The 24,329-nt window shown below is 58.1% G+C and overlaps 1 protein-coding gene across 9 annotated transcripts in view; it reads left to right on the top strand.

Moving 5' to 3' along the window:
* Positions 1–24,329, top strand: part of SPEG (striated muscle enriched protein kinase) — a 56,618-nt gene that overhangs the window by 15,385 nt on the left and 16,904 nt on the right. For 6 of the 9 annotated variants that reach the window (XM_082657833.1, XM_082657827.1, XM_082657826.1 and 3 more), the window contains 15 exons: positions 1,339–1,482; positions 1,824–2,006; positions 10,938–11,113; positions 11,348–11,436; positions 12,348–12,523; positions 14,987–15,247; positions 16,370–16,528; positions 16,624–16,813; positions 16,920–17,143; positions 19,534–19,653; positions 19,901–20,005; positions 20,535–20,741; positions 21,125–21,248; positions 21,363–21,538; positions 24,068–24,180. In XM_082657833.1, the coding sequence (XP_082513959.1) occupies positions 1,339–1,482; positions 1,824–2,006; positions 10,938–11,113; positions 11,348–11,436; positions 12,348–12,523; positions 14,987–15,247; positions 16,370–16,528; positions 16,624–16,813; positions 16,920–17,143; positions 19,534–19,653; positions 19,901–20,005; positions 20,535–20,741; positions 21,125–21,248; positions 21,363–21,538; positions 24,068–24,180 (2,447 nt within the window). The other 3 variants (XM_082657829.1, XM_082657828.1, XM_082657831.1) reach the window with 3 other exon arrangements.

Raw genomic sequence — 24,329 nt, 5'->3', positions numbered from 1 at the left:
GATCTGACCCAGCCTGCCTTCTAGCCGCCTCCTCTCTCCCATCTTTGAGTCCCTGCATGGCTGAGCTGACTGTGTTGTCTCTCAGTCTTCCCGTGGGTGGTGGCCAATAGCCAGAATGCCCCTGCTGCCCCTAACTCTGCCTAACTGAACATCAACTTGGGGCCATTCCTGGAGCGAGATAGAGGAAGCCGTCCTTCGCTCGCTCCCACCTCAGCTGCTTTCTCAGGCCAGATACCTCCACCCCCTGCTCCTAGGACGCCCTGTCAGTGTCTCTTTCAGTGCCTATACCACCCCTGGTTGGTTTTTTTTTTAATCACGTTATTTTTCATATTAGTATTACTGTCTCAAAATCTTTAGAGATGATTAGGAATCTGTTCATGGTCCTGCTATCCACATTGTTGCATATCCACAGCCATGTCCCAGGCATTGTGTTAACTGGGCACTTAGGGGTGTTACTTTATTTTAATCTGTATGTTACCTCTGCAAGATGTTGGGCGTTATTTATCAGTTCTATCTTATAGATAGAACTGAGGCACAGAGCTTATCTAATTTGCCCAAGGTTATGTAGCCAGAAAACAGCGTAATTGGGATCCTCTCTGTTCTTTTGGCTACATACGCTGTGCTTTAATCTAGCTTATAGAATGTCAGAATTAGAAAATACCCAAAGAAATCCACAACAGTGGAGTTTTATGATCTCTTTGTGTGTACAAGCTTCCTATAAGCAGGGACTGTGTCTTATTTCCTGTTGTGTCCCTGGTACCTGTACAGAGTAAGCAGTAAGTGCAGTGTTACTGTTTGATGAATGAACACAATCTAAGCTGATCTTCGTGAGTCCTCTCAGATGGCTACCGGAAGCACCTGCCACTCCCTCTTTTGAATCCAGTGGCATCACTAGTTTGATAGTTCATCACGTGTTGCCCTGTGACACTATCATTGCTCAAGTCTTGGTTTGCTGTTGGTTTGTCTTCTGTCTGTTTGGAAGCTCGTGAAGTCTTGTGCCCCTGAGAGCACCTTACACAGGGCCTGATCTGCCATCCCTGATGACTGATTTGTGTAAAGACGTACACAGCACAGTCCCTGTCTTCCTCCAGAAACCAGCACTCTAACTGTGGCTGAAATTGAGCAGCCAAACCACTGTAGAGTACAGGCCGCCCTGTCCCGTTTAAGAACTCCCTTCTGTCTTCCTTTCTTTCCTGTCTCAGGACATTCAGGAGAGAGACCCTTTGCTCCCTAACCCTTGCCTTCTAGAAGCCCCTCTCTCTGGGTTTGCCCTCTCTCCCCCTGAGTCGTCCCCACAGGGACCGTGTCCCCTTACCCTGTCACCCATGTCTCCGGCAGAGTCTTCGGATGACTCCTATGTGTCTGCTGGAGAGGAGCCCCTGGAGGCTCCAGCCTTTGAGATCCCCCTGCAGAACGCGGTGGTGGCCCCGGGGGCGGATGTGCTGCTCAAATGTATTGTCACCGCCAACCCCCCACCCCAAGGTGAGCTCTAGGCCTGGGGCCAGGCTAAGATTGAGAGAGGGAGGGGAGATCCCCCCTCCCTACCCCCCACCCCAGTCCTCAGAGGGCGGGGTAGGGTGGGTGAAGAGGGGAGATCATCTGCTCCATGGGGCTGGCTGGACTCCTCTGTGTGTGTGTTAGGGGAGCTTCTCCAGAATCCCTTGAGAGAGGGGAGGGCAGGCCTGGGCTTCTGTGACTGAGGGGCATTCCTCGGGTTTCCCTAGGGTGGGAGAGGAGTGCCGTGGGCTCTGTGTGGGGTGGGGCGAGCCCTAGTGGGCCCCTTTGGGCAACGGCAACCTAGTTATCCCGCTGCTTCCGCACAGTGTCCTGGCAGAAGGATGGGTCCTCGCTGCGCAGTGATGGCCGCCTTCTCATTCGGGCCGAAGGCGAGCGGCACACCCTGCTGCTGCGCGAGGCCCGGGCAGCCGACTCAGGGAGCTATACAGCTACTGCCACCAACGAGCTGGGCCAGGCCAGCTGTGCTGCTGTGTTGACCGTGAGACCTGGTAGGGAGCCTGCGGGCCCTGGGGCCGGGTGGGGCGAGCAGTGACCCTTCCCATTCCTAGCCTGGAGCTTGGGCTCTCAACCAGTGTGCAGTCTCTTCTCGCGTGTTGGCTGCTCTGGTGGAAGCATTTTAAATGGCCCTGGCCTCAGGGCAGGGGCCAAATTCCCGGGCACACACCAGATGGGCCAACTCACGAAGTCATTGAAATTTGTCTTTAGCGTCATCTAAATGCCATCCTCCCATGGCATTTTCCTGGTCAGGGTCCTGTGGAGAAGGCAAATTATTCTTGAATCTCAGAGAAAAAGAGTCTCCCAGCTCAAAAGGCTTAAAAGCCATCAGGAGTCTTCTGAGGCCATTTCCCGTCTACAACGGTCACCCTCCCCACCCCCACCCCCGCAGTAAAAAGAGATGCTTTTAAGTGCCACAGCCCTCCCCCACTCCCTTGCCCCTTCTGTGGAACCCAGAGCCCTAAAGAAGGTGCAGCTGAGAGCGCCTTTCGGGAGGTGGCAGTGGCTGAGGCTACCTCGTTTTCTATTTTTATGAAAGTCCTTTCTGGGTGTCAGACTACTTCCTTTGGATTTAAGCCCACTTTATTTCAGGTTGAGGAGTGGTGTCAGTGTGCATGGCCAGTTCAAGTCATTCAGGTTGCTGGGCCTGACAAGGTGCTAGCCGTGGGCGGGGAGTGGGGAGGGCGGATAGGTGAGGCTGGGTGGGGGGTGTTCCAGGAGGAAAAGTCGCAGACTCAACCCTTAAGGATATTATCACTGGGTAGTGAACTTAGATCAGAGGACCTGGGTTGGCGGACAGTGCAGGGCAGATGAACTCAGTGCCTAGGACAGCCAAGTGGTCGGTCAGTGTTGTGGGATGCTGGACTGAGAGACATCAGAGCCCTGAAGGGGCCTGGGAATTAGATGGGCAGCGGGTGGGGCCGGGCATGCCTGGAGAGGGAACAGCACGTACTGTTCTGTCCGCTTTCACTCAGTGCTGCAGGAGGCAAGATTACAGAGCCCGATCTGCTGTGGTCCTGGGGCCTCAGCACCTTCACGATTGGGGAGTTCTCGGTGGCATCTGACCTGAGTCCCAGTCCTGCATTAGATCCTTCGGGCCGCACATGTCTGGCTCTGCAGGACTGCAGGTCTCCCTCTTCCTTAGCTTAGGTACACCTCCCAGGAGCCCGTGTGTTAGGCTTTCTCCTTCTCCTCACCCCTCCCGCCACGCTGAATCATACCCATCCCTCCACTGCATGCTTCCGTCCTTCCATCACCTCTGGGATCTGCCTTCTGACTCAGCTCCCAGCTCCCCTTAGGTGGCTCGGACCTGGCTCCAGCACTCCGGTCAATACCTGGCTTGGGCTGAGATTTGGCACGGGGTTGTGAGCGGGTTGCCCCAATACTGGCTTGGGGCCATTTGGGAGCCTTTTAAGGTTGGGAAGGAGGCTTGGGCAAGGCAGCTGTCAGCACTTGACTGGGAGTTCTGCGTTCGCCACGCAGAAGCTCCCTGCACTTCAGTTTCCTCATTTGTAAACCAGAGATAATTATACCGTCCTTACGAATGAAAGCAAATGTGTGAACGAGCTTTATGAACTGTGAAACTGTAGATAAATGTTAGTTGTTGGCGTCATTAAGGGGTGGTGTGCACAGGAGCATGGGTTTCCACGAGGCTGCTGGGAAACTGCTTCTTCCTCTTCTGCCCTTTCTTCAGACTGTCTGTGCCTTGGGGACTCCTCCCCTGCCCTTGCCAGGCCTGCAGTCCCTCCATATTTCCCAGTCCCTGGGTCTTCAGCCCATCACAGCATCTCTGTGCCTCCTCCACCCCGGGGAGCCAGAAAGCTTCATCACGGGAGTCAGCTGTACCAGGCATCGCAGCCAGGGAACAGCTTCTGTAAGTCAGGCTGGCTGGAGGGCCCCAGGGCTTGAGGGGCAGGCATGTGAGTCTAGATTTGGCTGTCGTGGAAAAAGCAGATTTTCTTACCCTACAAGGCACTGTTTGGTCCAAAGCAGCTGGACGGGGGCCAGTGGACCCAGAGAGCAGCAGAAATGGGCGGAACCGGTGGGTGGCACAGACATTAGGCAAGGGAGGGGGTCCCACGCCTGGAGTCTGTCTGTCGGGAGTGAGGGGGCGGAGCAAGGGAAGGGTGTGTGCGCAGTGGCTGGGAGTGGAGCGGGTTGGGGGAGTGTATAGCGTCTTGTGGGAAGAGGCCTCACGGAACCACCTCCCTTTCTTGCTCCTCACAGCCCCCCCTGCTAACCAGGGCTGGCTTCCCAGTGACCTCTTGGGGTTCCCCCCTCAACAGGACCAGCTTTTGAGATCCCACAGATCTCAGTTCCTGGTTGGGAACTTCGGGAACAGGGAGAACTGAAGAGGTAGTTCCCTGGGTGCTGCGATCTGGGGGGCAGAGCCTGTCTTCACTGCCTCTGACCGCCCCACCCCAGCCCTGGCTCCCTCCCAGCCTGCTCTACCCCGCTGGTAAACTGCGGAGACCATGGTCATGCTCCCAAAGCGGGTGTGTGGATTGGGGCGGGGGCTTGGGGAGTGTGGGAGGTGTGCTTAACCAAAGCTAAGCATTCTCAATGCTGCCCGCACCCATCACACAGGCCTTTAGTGAGCACCAGTCGGGTGCTGAGTGCTACATCTCTCTAAGTAGTTTCTTGTGTTTGGAGAGTGCCAGATACTTTTTTCCAAACCCTTTCACATTTCTTCCCTTACTTGAGCTGCACCGCACCATGTATACCCCTTGAAGAGGGACATCTCAGGTAGTAATATTACCATTTTACAGATGGGAAGATGAAAGCATAAAGTGACAGAGTTAGCACAAGGCCAGCAGCCTTTACTGAGCATCTATGATCTGCCTAGGAATGTTAGAAGCACCAGGTGATTTAGGGTGATGGAAGCAGATAAACTTAGTATGGATGGCAGAAGAAGATGACACGACTCCTTAGCGTTTACTGCATGCTTCGTGCATATCAGGCCCTGTGTTGGCTGGGTTATCACGTTTAATCCCCCACTGGGAGGTAGCCTCTATTATCACGCCCATGTTACAGATGAGGAAGCTGAGACTTGGAAAGCTTTAGCAAGTTACTCCAGAGCATCACTAATCATAGAACCGATGATAGGAATGTTCTTACGTGCACTAAAAGGGTAGCCACTGGCTACATGCGGCCGGCCGTTGAGTACATGAAGTGCGGCTAGTGTGACTGAAGAGCTGACTTTTCCACTTTACTTTAGTTAAAGTGCACTGAAATAGTCTAAGGAAGCTAGTGGCTACCCTGTTGGTGGGCTCAGCTCTAGGAGCGAAGGCCACTGGGAGGCCAGGTCGTGGAATGAAGCCCTGTCCCTGGGTCTCCCAAACCTGTACTCCTAACTACTGTGCTGTATCATCCCTTTTCCCACTACTCTGAAAGGGTTCAGGGTTAAGGTAGAATTGGGAGCCTGAGCTCCTGGGGCAGGGGGTGGAGAGGCGGAGACTATCGATGCCCTCTGTGGGTGGGTCAGCCTGAGGGGAGGGTTCCTCTCCTTCCTCTCTGAGTCCCCACCTTCCCCGTGGCTCTGGTCCTGCTTTGTTTCCCTGAGTGCCTGGTGTGCCCATCCTCGGCTCACCCCCACCGCAGGCTCTGGTCAGGAGTAGGGGGAATATAGAGGATTCGTGCACCCGGGCCTCCATCCTGCTGCCTTCAGTCCTCCCCTCAGGCACAGGTCTCATATATTTGAGCCCAAGGTTCTAGAATTTTCCAGCTGAGACCTTGGCTTCTATACTTCCCCTCAGTTGGCCTCATCTACAAAGCAAGGGTCATTGTAACTCCTGGGCTACTTCCTTGTGAGGCTCTGTGGGGCTAATGATTTACTAAGGACATTTTGGCCAGAGGATGAGGCTTAACAAAGCTCATTCTGGTCCCACCTATAGGACCAACACCACCATAACAGAAAAGAGGTGGTTTATTGGAGGTCATGAGTATAAAAGGAAAGAAAGAAGAAATCACGGCACCAACATCTGCCCCCCTCTTTTCCTGGCCCTGGTCTTGGCCGGCTGCTGCAGAATTACAGGTTTTCCCTTGGGAAGGCAGTGGCTGCCCATGGAGAGGATCTTGAAATGCCACACGGCCCTTTTGTCCATCCTTGATGGGGGTTTGGACAGCATCTAAGAAACCAGTGTGGTCCCTTGACCCGACTCAGCACTCCCTCCCCACTCCTGTCTACCAGAAGCAGGTCGGCCCCAATCGGTGCCCTTCCCCAAGGCTGTTACCTCAGAATGGGGGTCCTCACGCACAGCTGTCAGAAGAATGAGGGTGGGGAATTCCCTGGCAGTCCAGTGGTTAGAACTCAGCGCTTTCACTGCCGAGGGCCTGGGTTCCACCCTGGTCGGAGAACTAAGATCCTGCAAGCTGTGTGGTAAGGCCAAAAAAAAAGAAGAAAAAGAAGAATGGGGACCTAATCTATCATGGGTGCCAATTTATCTAAACGTGCAGCAACCCCAAGTAACACACGTAGGGAGTTAACCACTTCCATGGCTGGGTCAGGCTGCCCAGGTGAAATGCTCTCCGCTTCGTTGTCCATTTTAAGCCGAAACGGAAGCATTCTCAGCACAGCCCTTCTCCTTTTCCAAGGGGAGATACTCACGGCAGCACCTGCGGAAATTCCCAGCTGCAGGCCAGCCCTGTGCATTCTTTTCCCTCACTTCCGTGGTGGGATTGCACAGCAGACATATATAGAAATCCTGAGACGGTGCGTGTGGAGAGCCGGCTGTGAGCCGCCAGACCATTTATGTACGTGCTGTGAACCTCCAGCACGTTACTCCTTCCTCAGAAACCTCACGGAGCTCCCCTTCGCCTTCAGAGTGAAGGCCACACTCCTGGCCTTGACCACCTGGACCTGAGGATGACCCAAGGGTGGCTGGAGGCACCTGCTCCAACACTCCATGTCCACTTCTTTCTTGTTTACCCGGTTCTGAGCCAGAAGGTTGAGCTACAGTTCTCTGCACACACTTTCTGCCTTTGAGCATTTGCTCAAATGGTTTCCTCTGCTAGGAAACCTGCTTTTTCCTGCTTAAACCAAACTCTTAATTCTAATACCACCCTTCCATCAGTTTTCCCTTCTTCCCTGAGCCAAAAGCAATGTCCTGCTCTCTGTACTTGTCTGGCCTTTATCTGCCCCTCTCTTGCCACCTTATTCGTGCTTGCTGTTATAGTCGTGTGTGTATCTGGTTTGTCATCCCAACCAGCCAGAGGGTTCCTGAGGACATCACTGTGTCTTCACCCCTGCAGCCCTTCCAGCCATACCTGAGGCCCTCCTGGACAGTCAGGGGCTGAGTGGACCACAGGGACTGCGTGTGAGGTGGCAATGGGGGTAGAGACTTTCACAAGGCCCTGGAAAAACCTGGGTCCCATGCAGAGGCTGGGCGGGACTTGCATCTGCAAAGGGTAACGAGGATCTGCCTGAGAGTGGAGGTTGGGATGGCAGAGGAGACCACAGAGTAGTGGTCCTCGAAGTGTGGTCCCCAGACCAGGAGCGTCGTCAGCACCTTGGGAATGCGTTAGAGATACGTGATATCAGCCCCAGCCGGACCTACTGGATCAGAAACTCTGGGGCTGGGGCCCAGCGAGCTGTGATTTAAGGAGCACTCCACGCGATTCTGGTGCCAGGTGAACTTTGTGCAGCACTGCCGTGAGGCAGGGACCTTACGCCAGGTGGGAGGCCAGGTGGTCAGTGCGAAGCATGTGGGCTGTGGAGCCAGGCCTCCAAGGTTCGGAGCCTGGCCTTGAAGTTTGTTAGCCGAGTGAGGTGAGACTTAGTGATACTACCTTTTTGGGTTGTCCTCCTCCCATGAGGGTCCCTAAACTTTTGTGTGCATAAGAATCACCCTGGGGGGTGCCTTTTAACAAATTTCCCATGTTTCTTCAGGTCAGAGTAAGGCCCAGAAATGTATAGTTTAAACAGGCTCCCAGGTAGTCCTGATGTGGGTGGTTCAGGGACAACTCTGAGAAACCCTGATGTAGAGGGCCCTGTGTGACGCCTTTCATGTAGGTGGCTGTGACTATATCCATCCTGGGGATACCTTAGGGGATGTTGAGATGCACTGGTCTGGAGATGAAGGGCTTCCCAGCTTGTGGGCTCCCCAATGCCATTATTTTCATTAAATGAATCTGACCTGGAAGCAGCGTTGAAAGGCGAGACAAGGGCACGGAGTGTGTAGGGGCAGCACATGGCGGGCATACGTGCATCTTAGATTCGGGGGGCACCTGCTGCCGTCTCCTTGGCTGGTGTAACTGTGTTTCCCACAGTGAGAGCCAGGCTTGTGGGTGGAGCGGGGCTGGGATATAGGGACAGAGATGGTTTTGGCAGTGGGGCCAGTGAAAAGTCGGGTGGCGCCAAGGCCTGGTTTGGAGCCCCAGAGGCTCTGCGAGCTGGAGACAAATCCTTGATCAGCCTCCTTGTTCTTGCAGTTCTGGGGGTACAGAGGGGTGAGGGGCCACTGCCTTGTTTTGAAGAGGCCTAGTTATGACTCCTGTGGAGCCTGAGCGTCCTGCCTGGGCTGCTCTGACAGTTCCCCTCTCTAAGGGGCTTGAGAATTCTTGAATCACACGGTCCCCTGATGCCCCTAGGGGTGCTATTCCCCCAGACACCACCAGGGGTCTCTGGCTGCCTGCAAACCCTGCCCATCCAGCTCTAATCTGCGCAGTCCCTCCCTGGGCCCTTGAGCTGCTTCAGTGCCGCGCAACCTGGAAGTGACCCCAGAGGGGGAGGGAGTGTCTTCCTCCAGGGACCGTGCCGGTGATCTCAGCATCAGCTAGTGGCCCAGCCCGGAGCAGAGGCCCATCAAGCGCCATCCTGACTTCCCTTTCCACCCCTATGTCAGGACAGACGACCTGAATGGTGCCCCCGCCCCCGCCCTTCTTCACTGGGAGTGTTGGGAAACACGGGTCACAGCTTGGGAATGTGGCCCTGGGGCATGGGTGATAGGAGGCGGGAGAAGGCCATGTGACCTCTCCTCAGCGGCTCCCCTGCTCTGCTGCTCTTCTCCAAGCCCCATCGCCACCAAGTCCAGATGGGTGGTAGTTGTGAGGGGTCACTGAGGGGAGCAGCCCTCATCCTCCTGACTGTTGGCTCTGGTGGGGCTGACGGGGTGGGGGAGCGTTGCCAACAGGTCCCTGGTAGAGCCTGTAGGAGGGGGGTTGGGTGCAGACCCAGGAACGGGGGGGAGGGGCGGGGGGAGGGTTGATGGGCCAAAGCTGCCATGGCAGGAACGGGGAGGCAGAGGTGGGATTCCGGGCCCCTCAAGTTGAGGGGCCAGCATCTCTGGGAAGGAGGCTGAACAGCTCTCTGATTCTTAGCACCAGAGTAGACCGGGTATGGCCCGGTGCCAGAGTATTTGAGGCTTGTTGGTGTGGATTGCAGCATCAGGGATCTTGGCAGTTTGGTCAGGGAAAGGGGCACCACAGGGGCCATTTGTCGTCAGTACCTCCTCTGGTGGACACATCAAAACAAATGGGTCAGTGCGAGCACGTTGGCCGCTGCAGTGAAGTACCACCGCCATCTTCCCCGGGGACTGAGGCCCCCCGTCCTTTGAGTGGAGGTGCCATTGAGGGGGCTTTGTTTGTCAGGGTCCAGGAGCTGTAAGGAGAGAAAAGGCAGATCCCGCTGCCTGGGAGTGAGCAGGGTGGCTAAATACAGCTGGCTGCCCCTCCCCTCCCCCCCCCCCCCCCCCACTCCGGGGCCCAGGCTGCCTGTGGCCTCGCAGGCACCACCTCCCCAGCCAGCTGCCTGCCTGCCGCCCAGCCTGTCCCGGCCTGGCCAGCCCTCACCTCCTCCTTCCCCTCCTCAGGCTCCTTCCCCTCCCCCAGGACCTCGTGCAGAGCCTCAGCAGAGTGAGTGGGGCCAGGCGGGCTGGGCTTCTGCTCCCTGGGGAGCGGCCGGCGGGGGGTGGGCAGTGGGCAGGCAGCCGGAGGGCCTGGTGCCAGGACAGAGCCTTCGGGGCAAGCGCAGGCTGGGGTCCGCGTGCAGAGTCTCGGGGTGAGTTGGGGTGCAGCCCTGCCCCTGGCATAGCCAGAGGGGCTTGAGGTGGGGGGTCAGGAGGAGGGCCGGGGGCTGCGGCAGATTCATGTCTGTATTTGGCAGTCGGATAGGAGCCAGCTCAGTGAGGCTGGGCCCCTGGCCAGTTGCAGGGGAAGGCATCAGGGCTCTGGGGACACCCCTCCCCCAAGGCAACGCTGGTGCCCCCTCCTCTTCCCCAGGCTGAGCCGCCCTTCTCTGTGGATGAGTCAAACTCTGCTTTCCCAGCGCCTGAGAGTTCTGGGGGCTCTGCTGTAGGGATGGGGCCAACAGGTGTCCCTGGGGTATCTGGGGCAGGAAGCTGAGAAGGGAGCGGGGGAAGGGCTGGCTGGACAGTGCCGCCTCATTGGCCCTGGCACTGAGGTCAGGATAGGGCTTGTCTGAGGTGTGTGTTCCTCTGCACCAGGCCCGGCTCACCCGAGAAACAGGTGTCCTGGTTGTGCCACTCTGGGGTCCAGAGACATGAACTGCTTGCATTGGGAGCCTGCAGTTCTGTGCAGGGAATGTGGGTTCCCTGCTCCAGTGGAATTCCAAGTCTCCCACAGCCCCTCTGGTGCCTGAATCCTTTGCCCCAGGCTGTTCCCTATGGTTCCATCACTCAGGAGGATCAGGGTCAGGGTTCGGAGAGTCTGTGGTAGAGCACGAGTCAGGGACTCAGGGACAGGAAACTCCTGGGCAAGGTTACTCAGCGAGTGAGTAGGAACCCCGGGGAAGTGAAGTCAGGGCAGGGCTGGCCTGTGGGAGCTGCCTGAGCTCCTGGGTTCTGGGATATTGCAGACCTTATCAGGACCTTGACCCCAGGCTGTCCCATCCAGTTCTCTCTGTCTCCCTGCCCCCCTTTCTCCCCTGGCATCTCTACGCCACTACCTCTCCTGTGTCTCTCCTCCAGGCGGGTCCACGTCCCCTTTCAGCAGCCCTATCACCTCTGACGAGGAGTACCTGAGCCCCCCAGAGGAGTTCCCAGAGCCTGGAGAGACCTGGCCCCGAGCCCCCACCATGAAGCTTAGTCCTGGCCAGAACCGCCGTTCCTCCGACACTGGCTCCAAGGCGCCCCCCACCTTCAAGGTCAGATCCCTGAGGCCAGCCCCCAGATCCCTGGGTGCCCCTATTCCTTTGTGTGGCCCCCTGGTCTTGGGGCCACGCCAGGCTCCAGCAAGGCCTGGAGCCTGGTCCCGTTAGCCCTTCTTATCCAGAGCCAGCCTTAGACTGGTGTGGAAGAGGCCTCTGTCCCAGATCCCCCTGCCCCTAGGAGCCAAAGCTGGGCCTTGTCTCACCTGACGCTTTGGGGTTCCCCTTCAGGTCTCACTTATGGACCAGTCAGTGAGAGAAGGCCAAGACGTCACCATGAGCATCTGTGTGCAGGGCGAGCCCAAGCCCGTGGTTTCCTGGTGAGTGGCAGTCACTGCCAGCTTCCCCCGCTCCAGGCTGGGCCCTGTGAAGCCTGGCTTTGGGTGGAGGGCAGTGGACCCTTTGTGGACTTCCCAGTGATCTGCCCTAGGGGGCCTCATCCCAGGTGCAGTGGTGCCGCTGCCCGCAACATGCTGCTGCCGCCCCTTGCCTGGCGTTCATGCTCATTCGGGGCTTCCCCTCTGGGGAGGGGTTTGGGTAACACGTGGTCTCCTGTCTGTCCGCTTGGCATGACTAGCCAGGAGTCATCTCACTCCTGAAGAAGCCTGTCCCTTGCCATTCCCACCTCAACACCCATCCTTTGACAATAGGGTGATTTTTGAGGCCTGTTCTGCGCCCAGCCCTGTGCTAGGCCCACACACGACAATTTGTGTCTGAGCTGCCAGAGTCCAGAGTTAAACTCGGGCCTCAGCTGCAGCGCTTCATCCCAGGTGCCATTTGATTACTCAGTTCACTTAGCTTTCTGTTGGTTTGGGTTCTGTTTTTTCATTTTTAATTGATTATCTAGTCCCCAGTGTGATCTTTTAACATTCATAGTCCTTTTGGGAAGTGGGGAAGCTATCTGTCCATTAAAATAAATAAAAACAAAACATGAAATCTAAGAGTTGTTAAGATCTGAATAGCTTTGGTGCTGCTCTGAGTGCAGTTAGGTTCCAAGAGGGGAGAGACCCAGGTGGGCAGAGGGGCTGGAAGTTCCTGGAAGGGGTGGGATGGCAGAGTCAGGGTGAAAAGCTAGCCCCGTAACCCAGGGGTGAGGGGTGCCCACAGTCAGCGGGATAGGTCTGAGGAGTGGACAGATGATGTGGAGGGAGGGGAGGCCTGCAGCCCCACTCCCCCACGCCTGCAGGTCAGGACCTTGGGCCCAGGGACTGAGTTCTAGCCCCTCTGACAGGCTGAGAAACCGTCAGCCCGTGCGCCCAGACCAGCGGCGCTTCGCCGAGGAGGCAGAGGGTGGGCTTTGCCAGCTTCGGATCCTGGCCGCTGAGCGGGGCGACGCCGGCTTCTACACCTGCAAGGCGGTTAACGAATATGGCGCTCGGCAATGCGAGGCACGCCTGGAGGTCAGAGGTGAGTACCTCACGCTCTCTACGGACCCCCTGCCCTGGACCCCGCCTCGTCCCTGCCCAGTTGTCAACTTTGACACTAGCTTAGTTATAGCATGCCACAACTGAGAGGGCCTTCGAGGTCCGGAAGTTCAGCTGCTTATGCTGTACTTGAGTAAACTGAGGCCCAGAGAGGGTAGGTGATTTGCCCAAGGCCACACAGCAAATTGTTCAGTGCTCAGCTTCCTACACAGTACTGCCTTCCCTACACTCAATCACGCCTGCCCTGGTGCCAGCCAGAGAGACCCTGCTTCCTGTTGCCGGCCGTCCTCCTCCCACACTCTTCCAAGCCTTTGTCACCTTGCCCTTGCCAGGCCCCTTCCTCATACCCACTCCCCACTCATCTCTCGCCTCCTCTGTCCATCCCACGGCTATGCAGAAGATACTGTGGTTGGGGGTGGCAGTGGGGAGTGTCTGATAGTTGGACCCGTCCGGAGGGGCCCTTGGAGTGACTTGGGCATGGAGCATCGCAGGGCCCCGAGGGGTGTCAGGGTGAACAGAGCTGGGAACTGTGGAGAGGACTGGGCCCCCGGTCTCGGGGCATAAAGGCGGGCGGCCTTCTGGGCGTCAGGGACGGCAGGCCCTGGCCAGGCTGCCCTCGGGGGTAATGGTTTTCCTCGTGAGGGCAGGCCGTCTGCCTCACATTCTACTCACCCTTACCTGTGGGCAGTTCAGGGCCAGGAACTCCTCGGTAGCTCCACGCTCAGCCACCACCGCTCTCTTCCTGGCAGAGGCCAGCTCTGAGAAGACCCCCAGCCCCCTGTTGGAGCCTGGACGCTGAGAGTCATGTTCAGCTCCCTGGGCCCCCCAGCCTCAGTTCCCCTGCCCTGTGCCTCCGGCTCCTGTGGTTGCCACCTCCTCTGTCTCTGAACTCTTCAGCTCTCAGCCCCCCGAACCCAGCCCCACTCTCTGACCTGCTCCTTCCCCTCCAGGGTCTGGCTCTGCCTTGCTTCTCTGTGTTAACCCACATCTCGGTGCTTCTCTCTCTTTGGAATTCTTCCCACTATCTCCCAGGCTTTGGGGTGCCCCTGACGCCTAGGAATGCCTCTCCCTTGGTTGCCCAGGGCTTCTGCCTGCCCAGGAACCCCGGAGACCTGGCTGACTGCCAGCCCTCACCCCAGGGCTGACCTTGGGGGAGCTGAAAGTGGCAGTGCCGCCCTGGCCGTTTTAGGGGGGCCCTAGCCAGGTCTGCGTGCGCGTGCGTGCCTGTGCTGCGTGGGTGTGCGTGTGCTGCACTAACCTGCCGCTTGCTGACTGAGGTTTTTGTCTGTACACAGGCGAGTGAGCTCAGGGGCCGCCTGCGCTCCCCCCGCTACCCTCCGAGCCGCGCCCCTGTCTCAGGCACCTCTCGGACCTCGCTGTGTTTCACTGCCTCCTGCCCACAGACCCTGCCGGCCCGGACCCTGTCCCAGCCTCCCCTCCCCTCCCCACCCACGCAGCATTCTGGGATAGCCCATGAGCCCCTGTGGACCCTTCCTCCCCCAGTGGACATATGGCTGGGCAGGCTGGGAGCCCCCCCCACGGACTGAGTGCCAGGAGGGGGCGGCCCTGAGGGGTATCAAGACCACCCCCCAGTCTGTCCCCGAAGGGGAGCACCCAACGAGTGCATGTGCTGCCGCTGCTACAGGCCCTGTCTGTCTTTCCGTTTGTCTGTCTGTGTGTCTGTGACAGTCAGGGAAGGATGCCTCCGAGCTGGTGTGGGGTGAGGCAGAGGGGGAGAGGACAGGGCATGGCATCCATAGGATGGAGGGGGCCAGAGGGGCAGGGGGCTGTGGACAGGTGGATCAGGGGGCACTGACCATTCCCGAAGAGGGGGACATGGGCACTGACCATTCCCGAAATGGGTTTCGGATGGCACAATACTTTTTATTTCACGAGAGACCAAAAGCCAGAGGCCCCTGGGCCTTGTGCTGATGAAGAGGCCTGGCTGAGTTCTGCCCCGGGGCGGGCTTAGGGCCCATTTGGGACTCCCTTGTTCACGGCGAGGGCCAGGGCTGCTCTGTCTAGGAGTGAGGGAGTTAACCAGGCTCGGCGCAGGAGTAGGGGCCTGCTGTAGTGGGTGTGGACGTGTTCAGAAGTACCTGTTTCTTAGCTCAAATAAAGTCCAGTTTGTACCCAGCTGGTGTGCTGTGTTTTCTTTTTCCGCCGCCGTCTCTGCCCCTATGTGGCCCTCTCAGTTTTCATGCCTTTGATTCCCTCCCACTTCCCCTGAGTTCACCCTCTGTCCCACGTGGGATCGCCATCCTGAAGCCAGGCCTGGGAGCTCCTTGCTGTCTTGGCCTGCTGGGTGGGTGGGCTTGCCCTGTCTCCAAAGGAACAAAATGCATCTCTCTCTCTGTGTCTGTCTGTCTCTCTGTGTGTGCGTGTGTGTCTCCCTTGCCCCGTGTCTCTCTGCTCCACGTGTGCCCCTTGTGGCTGCTTCCCCCAGCACACCCTGAAAGCCGGTCCCTGGCCGTGCTGGCCCCCCTGCAGGACGTGGACGTGGGGGCCGGGGAGATGGCGCTGTTTGAGTGCCTGGTGGCAGGTCCTGCCGACGTGGAGGTAGACTGGCTGTGCCGAGGCCGCCTGCTGCAGCCCGCACTGCTCAAATGCAAGATGCATTTCGATGGCCGGAAATGCAAGCTGCTGCTCACCTCTGTGCACGAGGACGACAGTGGCGTCTACACCTGCAAGCTCAGCACGGCCAAAGGTAACTGCCCGCTTGGGCCAGAGGGCTGCCGCCGGCACCCGAGAGCTGGAGGGAGGGGAGTGGAGGTGAAGGACCGGCGCAGAATAAGACGCCCAGGAAAGGGAGCTCCATCTCCTGGGAGGAGAGCAGTGGGGTGGGAGATGGTGCTGTACACCTGCCTCCATAAATCAGCACTTGTTGTCGCACCGGGCACACAGCACGTTGTGTCCGCGTTCGCTGTGGTTCCTGTTGGGGAGCCAGCTGCTGAAGTGTGGTGACCACACCTGCGCTTGGCTTCCAGTTCTTGCCCTGCCACGTACCAGCCACGTGACTTCGGACAAGTCACTTCATCTCTCTGAGCTTTAGACTGTTCATCTGTAAAAAGGGATCATAATACCTATCTCATGGGGGGATCGATAGGACTAATGAGATAACGTATGTAAAGGACAAAGCACGGCACCTGACAAGGTGTGGACCTAATAAATGTCAGCCATTATCATTATTAACGACATCTCTGACCTGGTCCTCGTTCTCATTTGAAGAGCTGAGATAACGCCTCATCTGGTTGTGGTGTTGAGCACCTAAGGTGACACTAGAGGGGCTTTGTAAGCAGGAAAGGATCAGGTCAGCGTAAGGGGCTCTTATTTCCCCCAGAAGATTCTGTGTGGGGTGGTCGAGTGGGGCACAGGGGCATTTGCTCTGGGTCTGGGGTGCGGGTGAGGGAGTGTGTGGGCATGACCCATGGACAGAGGAGAGTTCCAAGGGTAGGGGAGAGGGGTGTGGGGGAGGGAGTGGGCTCGGCTTCTAGACCCTTCTCCTAGAGCTGTGCTGAGATTCGTCCTGGGTGGGCAGGATGAGATGAGGGGGGAAGAGCCAGGCCAGGCCCTGGACTCCTGCCGTATCCCCAGCCACCGTGGCAGCCTGCCGCCCACCCTTGCTGACTGCCAGCCTCCTGAGATGGTCCGCTCTTTAGATCTTAACCATCGCCTCACTCGGGTGCCCTGGGACCTCGCTGGGCTCTTCCCAGGCTCCAGGTTCTGGCCCGGCTCCTTTTTCCTGCCCAGCACGAGGTCAGGACCCACGGGTCGGGGTGCCTGGGGCTCTGTGGGCTTCCCTGCCCCAGTGCTGACCCCTCCTCACCAGATGAGCTGACCTGCAGCGCCCGGCTGACAGTGCGGCCCTCGCTGGCGCCCCTGTTCACGTGGCTGCTGGAGGACATAGAGGTGCTGGAGGGACGCGCAGCCCGCTTCGACTGCAAGATCAGCGGCAGCCCGCCCCCCTCTGTTACCTGGACTCAGTTTGGTATGGCCCTCTGCCCTGCGATATTGGGGGACCCCCAGGGCCAGAGGGGAGGGCCCCTGGCTGAGGCTGCTCTCATGCCCGCCCCTCCCTCCCAGGCCGCCCCGTGGAGGAAAGCGAGAACTTGCGACTTCGGCAGGAAGGAGGTCTGCACTCGCTGCACATCGCCCACGTGGGCAGTGAGGACGAGGGGCTCTACGAGGTCAGTGCCACCAACGCCCACGGCCAGGCCCACTGCTCAGCCCAGCTCTACGTGGAGGAGCCTCGGACGGCTGCCACTGGCCCTAGGTACCGCCCGGGGCCCCCGGTGCTGCCAGGGCTGCCTCTGTGGGGCCCTGGCCCTGTGGTGGGAGGTGCAGCTCCGGGCCTCTGGGCAGTTGTGTGGTTCTTACAGCTCGAAGCTGGAGAAGATGCCGTCCATCCCTGAGGAGCCGGAGCAGGGCGAGCTGGAGCGGCTGTCCATGCCCGACTTTCTGCGGCCGCTGCAGGACCTGGACGTGGGACTGGCCAAGGAAGCCATGCTGGAGTGCCAGGTGACCGGCCTGCCCTACCCCACCATCAGCTGGTTCCACAATGGCCACCGCATCCAGAGCAGCGATGACCGGCGCATGACACAGTGTAGGTGTCCGGGAAGGGACCCTGCGGGTGTCCCCTCCAGCACCGTCTTTGCTTGCAGTGCCCGCCCCCTCTCCCCACCCTCGGGCCTTCCTTTCCTCACCTGGTCAGGGATGGGGCGTCTGGGAGAGGGGAGCCCAGAGAGGCTATGGGGTCACTGCCTCCTTCCTTGAGCCCACATGGCGCCCATCTGCTGGGTCACCACTCTGGGCCTCGGTGTTCTGTTAGCACTTACTGGACTGGCAGTCCAGCCTGCTGCTGACCGTGGGCAAGTTACAGAACCCCTTCAGGCCTCGGTTTCCTCATCTGTGGTAGGCTTGTGGGGAGAACTGAAGCAGTTAATACACAGAAGCGCTTAGAGCAGGGCCTGGCAAATAGCGCGGGGCCAGTGAGTGTTAAATCTTAGTGTTACTGCTGTTACTGCTGCTACCGTCGTGATCTGTGTTGATAAAGTGATGCCCCTTGAGAAATTCCAGTGAAAAGCCTGATGTGGGTCGTGTCTGGCATCAAAAGGATGCTTGGTCCAGGGTTGTTCAGTAGTAAATAAAGAAGACAGAGCAGGGAAAAATACTTTCTCACGGTGTATCTCAGTTCCATCCTTGAAGGAGTCTGAGTCTCGTGTGAGAAAGTCTACCTGTGCCTCATCAGACAGTGCCACCCCATGACCCGTGGTGGGCTCCTCTTACGGCTGCCACGTGACAAAACTCCCCTCTCTTAAGCGCTTCCTGAGTGCCAGGCCCTGAGCTCTAAAGGCCTGACGTGATGATCTCACCTTCCTCACCACGGGCCTGTAAGGCAGGTACTATGACCCCTGTTTACAGATGGGGAAAGTGAGGCTTACAGAGGGACAGGGGTTTACCCAAAGGCAGACGAATACTGTCTGACTTCCTAACCAGGATGTCCCCTGTCACCCGTGCCCCACTCTCCCCTCCCATCTCCAGTGTCACCACTGCGGCTCTGCCCCTCCCCTTGACCCCCTCTGCCACTGTCTTTGCTCAGCCCACAGGCTTCCTATCTCTCAATCTGCTCTGAGGCCCCTGGTGGGTGTCTTTCTCAGGATCTGAGCCGGCGCCTCTGCTTCTGTCTGTATCTGGGGTCAGTGGCAGCCCTGGGCTTCTCTTCCTTTATAAATAGTGTCAGCAGAGATGAATGAATGGGTGGGTGTTCCATGCAGAGATAACCGCTAAGAGAAGGGAGGGGGTGTTTGGGGATGGCCCTGACGTCAAGGAAAGAGGACAGTGCAGATCTCTTCCCCTTCACCTCCCGCCAAGGATGGCCTCCTGACCATCATTCAGGAAGCACGGTGTAGGGAGAGGGCTTTGGAATCAGAGGGAACCAGGTTCAAGCCATGGCTTCATCATTTATTAGCCGTGTGACCTTGGGACAAGTTCGTTAATGTCTCTGACCTCACTGGTAAAACGAGGATACTCTTGCAGGGTTGCTGAAAGGATTATGGAGAAAAAATGTATGTCAAGTATCTGGCGTGGGCTGGGTACAATGCAAACAACTCTTACCGTAATTTATAATCTAATATATTTGCACTTACTGCATGCAACACATCCAGTTCTGGGCCTGGCAGGACATACAAGCTCTGTCATTAAGGAGCTTACAGGAGGCGTGATGTGTGCAAGAAAAGAGGAAGGACCACCCAAAGCACCGTGGGCTGGGCGCTGGAGGTCCCGGGGAGGGAGTCAGAGATGGAGGTGCAGAGGGGACCAGGGGTGTGGGGAGGAGTTCCCAGGGCTGACACTCACTTGAACTGCATCTTGAAGGAGAAAGAGGCCTTAGGTAAGAGGAGAGCTGTCCAAAAGGGAGGAATTTTGTGAGCAAAGGCCTGGAGAAAGAACTCATGTGGCTGTTCAGGGACCTGATGGTGGGTCAGGGTCAGGACGTGTAGGAACAGCAGGAGGAGGCCGGATGGGAGTTTAGGCAGAGGGCTTTGGAGACCACCTGGTTAGCAGTAGATGCCATTAAGGTCCCCAGATCGAGAGATCACGTGCGATGCTGCTGGTGGGGTGTGGACCGCACGCGGGGAGGCTTTCATGGGCTCTGAGCTGGAGATGGGACCGGCAGTGGCTGTGAGGATGGAGAAGAGGGGGCTCTCCAGGGCAGGAACCCGCAGAGAGTGAACTGGCGTGGGAGGAGGATGAGAAGTGGCTGGGCCTGTAGTGCTGGAGGGACAGGCAAGAGGTGCAGGGCTGCAGGTGTGCACTTGGTAGCCTGGGCCTAGAGTGTGCTGCATGATGGACACCCTTCTTGTGTCTGCCCCACCCTTCCCTTCCACCTGTAGCGGGTGGGAGTGAAGGGCCTGGCCTGGCCTGGGGGGCATGGGCCCACCCTCCAAAGTATCCTCCTAGCTCAGACGCGGTATCACTGTCCCACCCCGCCCACAGACCGGGATGTCCATCGCTTGGTGTTCCCCACTGTGGGACCTCAGCATGCTGGCGTCTACAAGAGCGTCATTGCCAACAAACTGGGCAAAGCGGCCTGCTATGCCCACCTCTACGTCACAGGTGAGGCAGGTACCCTCCCGGTCAGCTGTGTGCACAGCCTAGCCTCTGGCCCACCCAGGGGCCTGGGTGAGGGCAGGGCCTCCACACCAGCTCCCTCCCCCTCGGTCCCCCGGGGAAGCCGGCTGGCCTTGCCTCTGCCCCCCGTGGCTGTGCCCCCGGCCCCCAGCCCACTGCCTGGAGACCTGGTGATCCTGCGGGGCCATTGAGCCCAAAAGGACCCAGCGGACGGCGGACCTGTGGCTTTCAGATGTGGTTCCAGGCCCCCCAGATGGCGCCCCACAGGTAGTGGCTGTGACCGGAAAGATGATCACACTCGCATGGAACGCCCCCAGGAGTCTCGACATGGCCATTGGTGGGTCCCAGCCACACAGGGCTATGGGTGGGGGCGGGGCCACTGAGGGCACCAGGAGAGGAGGGCAAGGCCCAGGGGGGCCTACAGGTGCGGGCCTCTTCCCCACGGTGGACAGAGCCCTGGCTCTGGGTCAGGAGAGGAGAGAAAGGGGGGCTGCCACGTGCCCTTCTCTTCTCAGAGGGACTGGGTGCTTGGGTCGTGGTCCTGGGGAACGCCTCTCCTTCCCTGTGCACGATCTCCTGCTGCTCTGTGCCTCAGTCTCCCTACCTCAGGAAGTAGCAAGGAATCGGGACTAAGTCAAGGTCCCTCCATGCCTGTAACTGGATCCCATGCCCGACACCTCGTGGGCTCTGAGCCTGGACAGGCCTGTGGCTGGGCAGGAGCAGATAGGGGACGGGCAGAAGCGACAGGAGAAACTGAGGCAGGTCCTCAGAGCAGACTGATGATGAATCCCTGAGTCCCGAGCCAGCTGAACGGGGGCGGGGGGCACCCCAGCAAGGCCTGCCTCTAGCAGCTGCCTCCCCACCAGACCCGGACGCCCTGACCTACACTGTGCAGCACCAGGTGCTGGGCTCAGACCACTGGACGGCGCTGGTCACGGGCCTGCGGCAGCCTGGGTGGGCAGCCACCGGGCTGCGTAAGGGGGTCCAGCACGTCTTCCGGGTCCTCAGCACCACCATCAAGAGCAGCAGCAAGCCCTCGCCCCCCTCTGAGCCCGTGCAGCTGCTGGACCGCGGTGAGCCTGGGGTTCTGTGGAGCGGGGGCGAGAGCTGCTGGGCCAGGGAACTGGGCGTCCGTGGAGGAGGCTCCAGGGCCGGTGTGGACGTGATAACTAGGGCGGGACTGGCGTGGCTGGGCGCGACCCCTACCTGTCAGAGCACTTCCTTCTTACTCCTAAAAGGAGCGCACGCAGTGGGCAAGGCTGAGGCTCTGTGTCCAGTCCCAGCGCTGCCGCTTGCCTCTGGCTGAGCTCCCTAGACAAGTCGCTAAACCTCTCTGGACCTCGGCTTCCTCGTCTGTAAAAATGGAGCTCGCGTGGCAATTGGGAGGGTTCAAGGAGCAGTGGGTGCTGAGAATCTGGTGTCGAGCCCAGCATAGAGCCAGCCCTTCTGCTCCCAGGCCCGCCCCTGGAGGAGGCGCCTGCCGTGCTGGACAAGCCAGACATCGTGTGCGTGGTGGAGGGACAGCCTGCCAGTGTCACCGTCACCTTGAACCACGTGGAGGCCCAGGTCGTCTGGAGGAGGTGGGGCCCACCTGGCATGCCCTACTCCTCACGTGAGGCAGTCCCGCTCCAGCCGGCCAGGCCGACCTCCCTGGGGCTGGATCTTGGGTGACCTCCCTGTGCTGTGTCCCTTAGCTGCCGAGGGGCCCTCCTAGAGGCCCGGGCGGGTGTGTATGAGCTGAGCCAGCCAGACGATGACCAGTACTGTCTTCGGATCTGCCGGGTGGGCCGCCGGGACGTGGGGGCCCTCACTTGCACTGCTCACAACCGCCATGGCACACAGGCCTGCTCGGTCACACTGGAGCTGGCAGGTAGGTGACAGCCGCCTCCTTCCCTCCCCTTCCTCTGAGGCCCACAGCCCTCTCCTCACACCCCCAGGTGAACACACCTACCTGCCAATCCTAGGTCTCCCCTCTCAGGCCTGTCTAGCTAATGGCCATGATAATAGCAGTACTAGTAACAACAGCAGTACTAATAAGATACTTATTGAGCACCTCGTATGTGCCAGGCTCAGTGCTAAGTACCTTACGTGTATCACCTCATTTAATATTTACATCAACCCTGTGAGATGGAGTCAGTTATTATCGCCATTTTACAGATGGGGAAACTGAGGCCCAGAGAGTGTGCTAAGAGGCCCAAGGTCACACAACCTAATAAGTCAGGAGCTGGGATTCAAGCCTGGATGCCCTACTCCAAAGCCAGACAGTGTTCTTCGATCCTGTGTTAAACACAACAGGAAATAGTACTTCAAATGAAACAAACTGGGAGGAGGTGGGGGACCAAGTCAATTTAAAAAAGAGAAAGGCCCAAGTGAGGCATCTTATCCCCAGACTCCCAGCTCTGGGGATCCTGGCTGCTGCCCTTTCACACAAGCCTGTTTGACAAGGGCTTCCAACCTTTGCAGTGAGGACCCTTTTTATAATTTCTCCTTTCGAGATGTAGTCTCTCAGACTGTAACATGCATGAAGTAGTAATTGTCTTGTTTTCCGGTTTGTTAATTAACTCTAGACATATGTAACTGCCACTCCGAACGTCAGATCAGCGTGAGCTAAACAGTGTTACCTGCTGAGTAGATAAGATTCCAAGCAACTGCAGAGAAAGTGACATTTTAGTTAGCACAGGCCATCTTATCATGGGGTAAATGTACACATCCTAGTGCTTTAAAAAAAATTGTTGAAGTTCACTTGAAGCCTTCTGATCCTTTGACCTTCATAGACTGACCTCTGTCACTGCCCCCATCCCCACTCCCAGCAGACCAGGGACCAGATTCCTAGAGGGCAGAGCAGGCAGCCTTAAAGTAGGAGAGAGGTGGCAGTAGGGTGTGTGAGGAGGAGATACGGGGATGCTACTGGCCCCGCGGTAGATGGGGTACTGGTTTCCCCTTTATGTGTCTTCCCCCTTTGCCCAGCTTCCCCCCACCTCATCCCGGCACTTCCTACTCAACCGCCACTTTGCTCCTTGGTTGTGTGTGTGTGTGTGGTTTTGTCGGCCGCACTACGTGGCTTGAGGGATCTTAGTTCCCCAACCAGGGATTGAACCTGGGCGCCCCGCCCCGCCCCGCCATGCAGTGGAAGCCCGGGGCTAACCACTGGACCACGAGGGAATTCCCAACTGCTTTGCTCCTTGACAGTACCATCTGCAGGACTCATCTTTCTTCCCAGATATAGGAGGAGCCTTGGGGTTTGGGGAGGCTCTGGACAGAGAGACCTGCAGCCAGCCTGGCTGGGACAGTGACTGAGGGAGACCGAGTCCCAGCTGGCCAGGGCTAGAGCAGGCCTGGGGCTTGGAACCACACCCCCTCCTGCTGTGCCCCACCCCCTACCCCCCAGGTGGGTGGAATGGCCTCTTTCCCCCGACACCTGCTCCGCTGATGCATCTTCCCCAGGATGACCTCCCCCTTTATCTGTATAAAGGCTGAGCTGTGTGCCTGTGGCCGGGTAGTGCTCCTTGCCCAGCACCCCTGCTTTTCCCTCAGGGCCTCTCTCTCCCACTCCCTTTAAAGCCCAGATCCTCAAACGTTCTCAGAGGAGGGGGAGGGCACCAGGAAGTCATAGGCTTCTTCGAAAAGCACAAGCACGTTGGAATATGTATTTAATTCCATCGTGAGAATTAGAAGCTGCTTTACCAGGAAATAACACAACCGCATGTTATGTGCAGAGAATAAAGTCAGTCACATGTGGGAGAACTAAACTGAGAATCGGTACCCGTGGATTCATCTTGCCATCTCCCAGATGGTTGAAGGCCCCTTAAATATTTAAATAAGATTCAGAGAGAAAACTTCAAGATAGAGGCAATGCCCTCCATGAACTTGATTCAGGGTCATAGACAGCCGCCTGCAGGGCCCAGGACGGTTAGAGTTCGAGAAGCCCACGGTAGGACTGTGCTGAAGGGCCACCACCCACAGGGGGCAGTGTCGGCCACTCCTTGCCAGCCCATTAATGCAGTGAGGGAAGCAGCTCAGGACAGCCAGTCCTGATTTTCCAAGAGAGGCAGGAAGTCCAGATTTCTTTTGTGTGTGAAAATCTCCTAATTTCAAAGCTGGCAAATGAATACTGAGAGCCAAACAAAGCAAGCCTGCGCCCCCGGCTTGGGTTTTCTGGGATCTGGAGAACATCACGTTTGGATTTGCAGGGACAGCGTTTGGTCCAGGCCAGGAACTCATGTTGCTGGGGGTGGAGTTTGAGAGCCCCAGGGTGGGCTGCTGGGGCTCTGGGGGGGGGGGCAGGGGGGGTCTGGTGTTTCGCCTGAGCCAGTTTCTGAGGGAGGGCTTAGAGAGGCAGGCCCCGTGACCCCCATATTCTCTCCCCTCCCTCCCCCACCCTCACCCCTGTGTGTTTCAGAGGCCCCTCGGTTTGAGTCCATCATGGAGGACGTTGAAGTGGGAGCTGGAGAAACCGCTCGCTTCGCCGTGGTGGTTGAGGGGAAACCACTGCCGGACATCATGTGGTACAAGGTCAGAGGCTGACGAAGGCGTCCATGGAGTCCGAGCTGGGGCTGGCCAGGAGCCTAGGGGGAAGGGAGGAGTGATTTCCTGGGGGCGTGGGAGGGGTCAGGGGAGCCTGGACAGAGAACAGAGCAGTTGCCAGAGGTGTGATAAGGAGG

This window comes from Grampus griseus (genome assembly GCF_964374135.1).
Source record: "Grampus griseus genome assembly, chromosome: 7".
Lineage (NCBI taxonomy): Eukaryota > Metazoa > Chordata > Mammalia > Artiodactyla > Delphinidae > Grampus > Grampus griseus.
The sequence above is the reverse complement of the archived record's forward strand: the minus strand, read 5'-3'. Positions and strand labels throughout refer to the sequence as shown.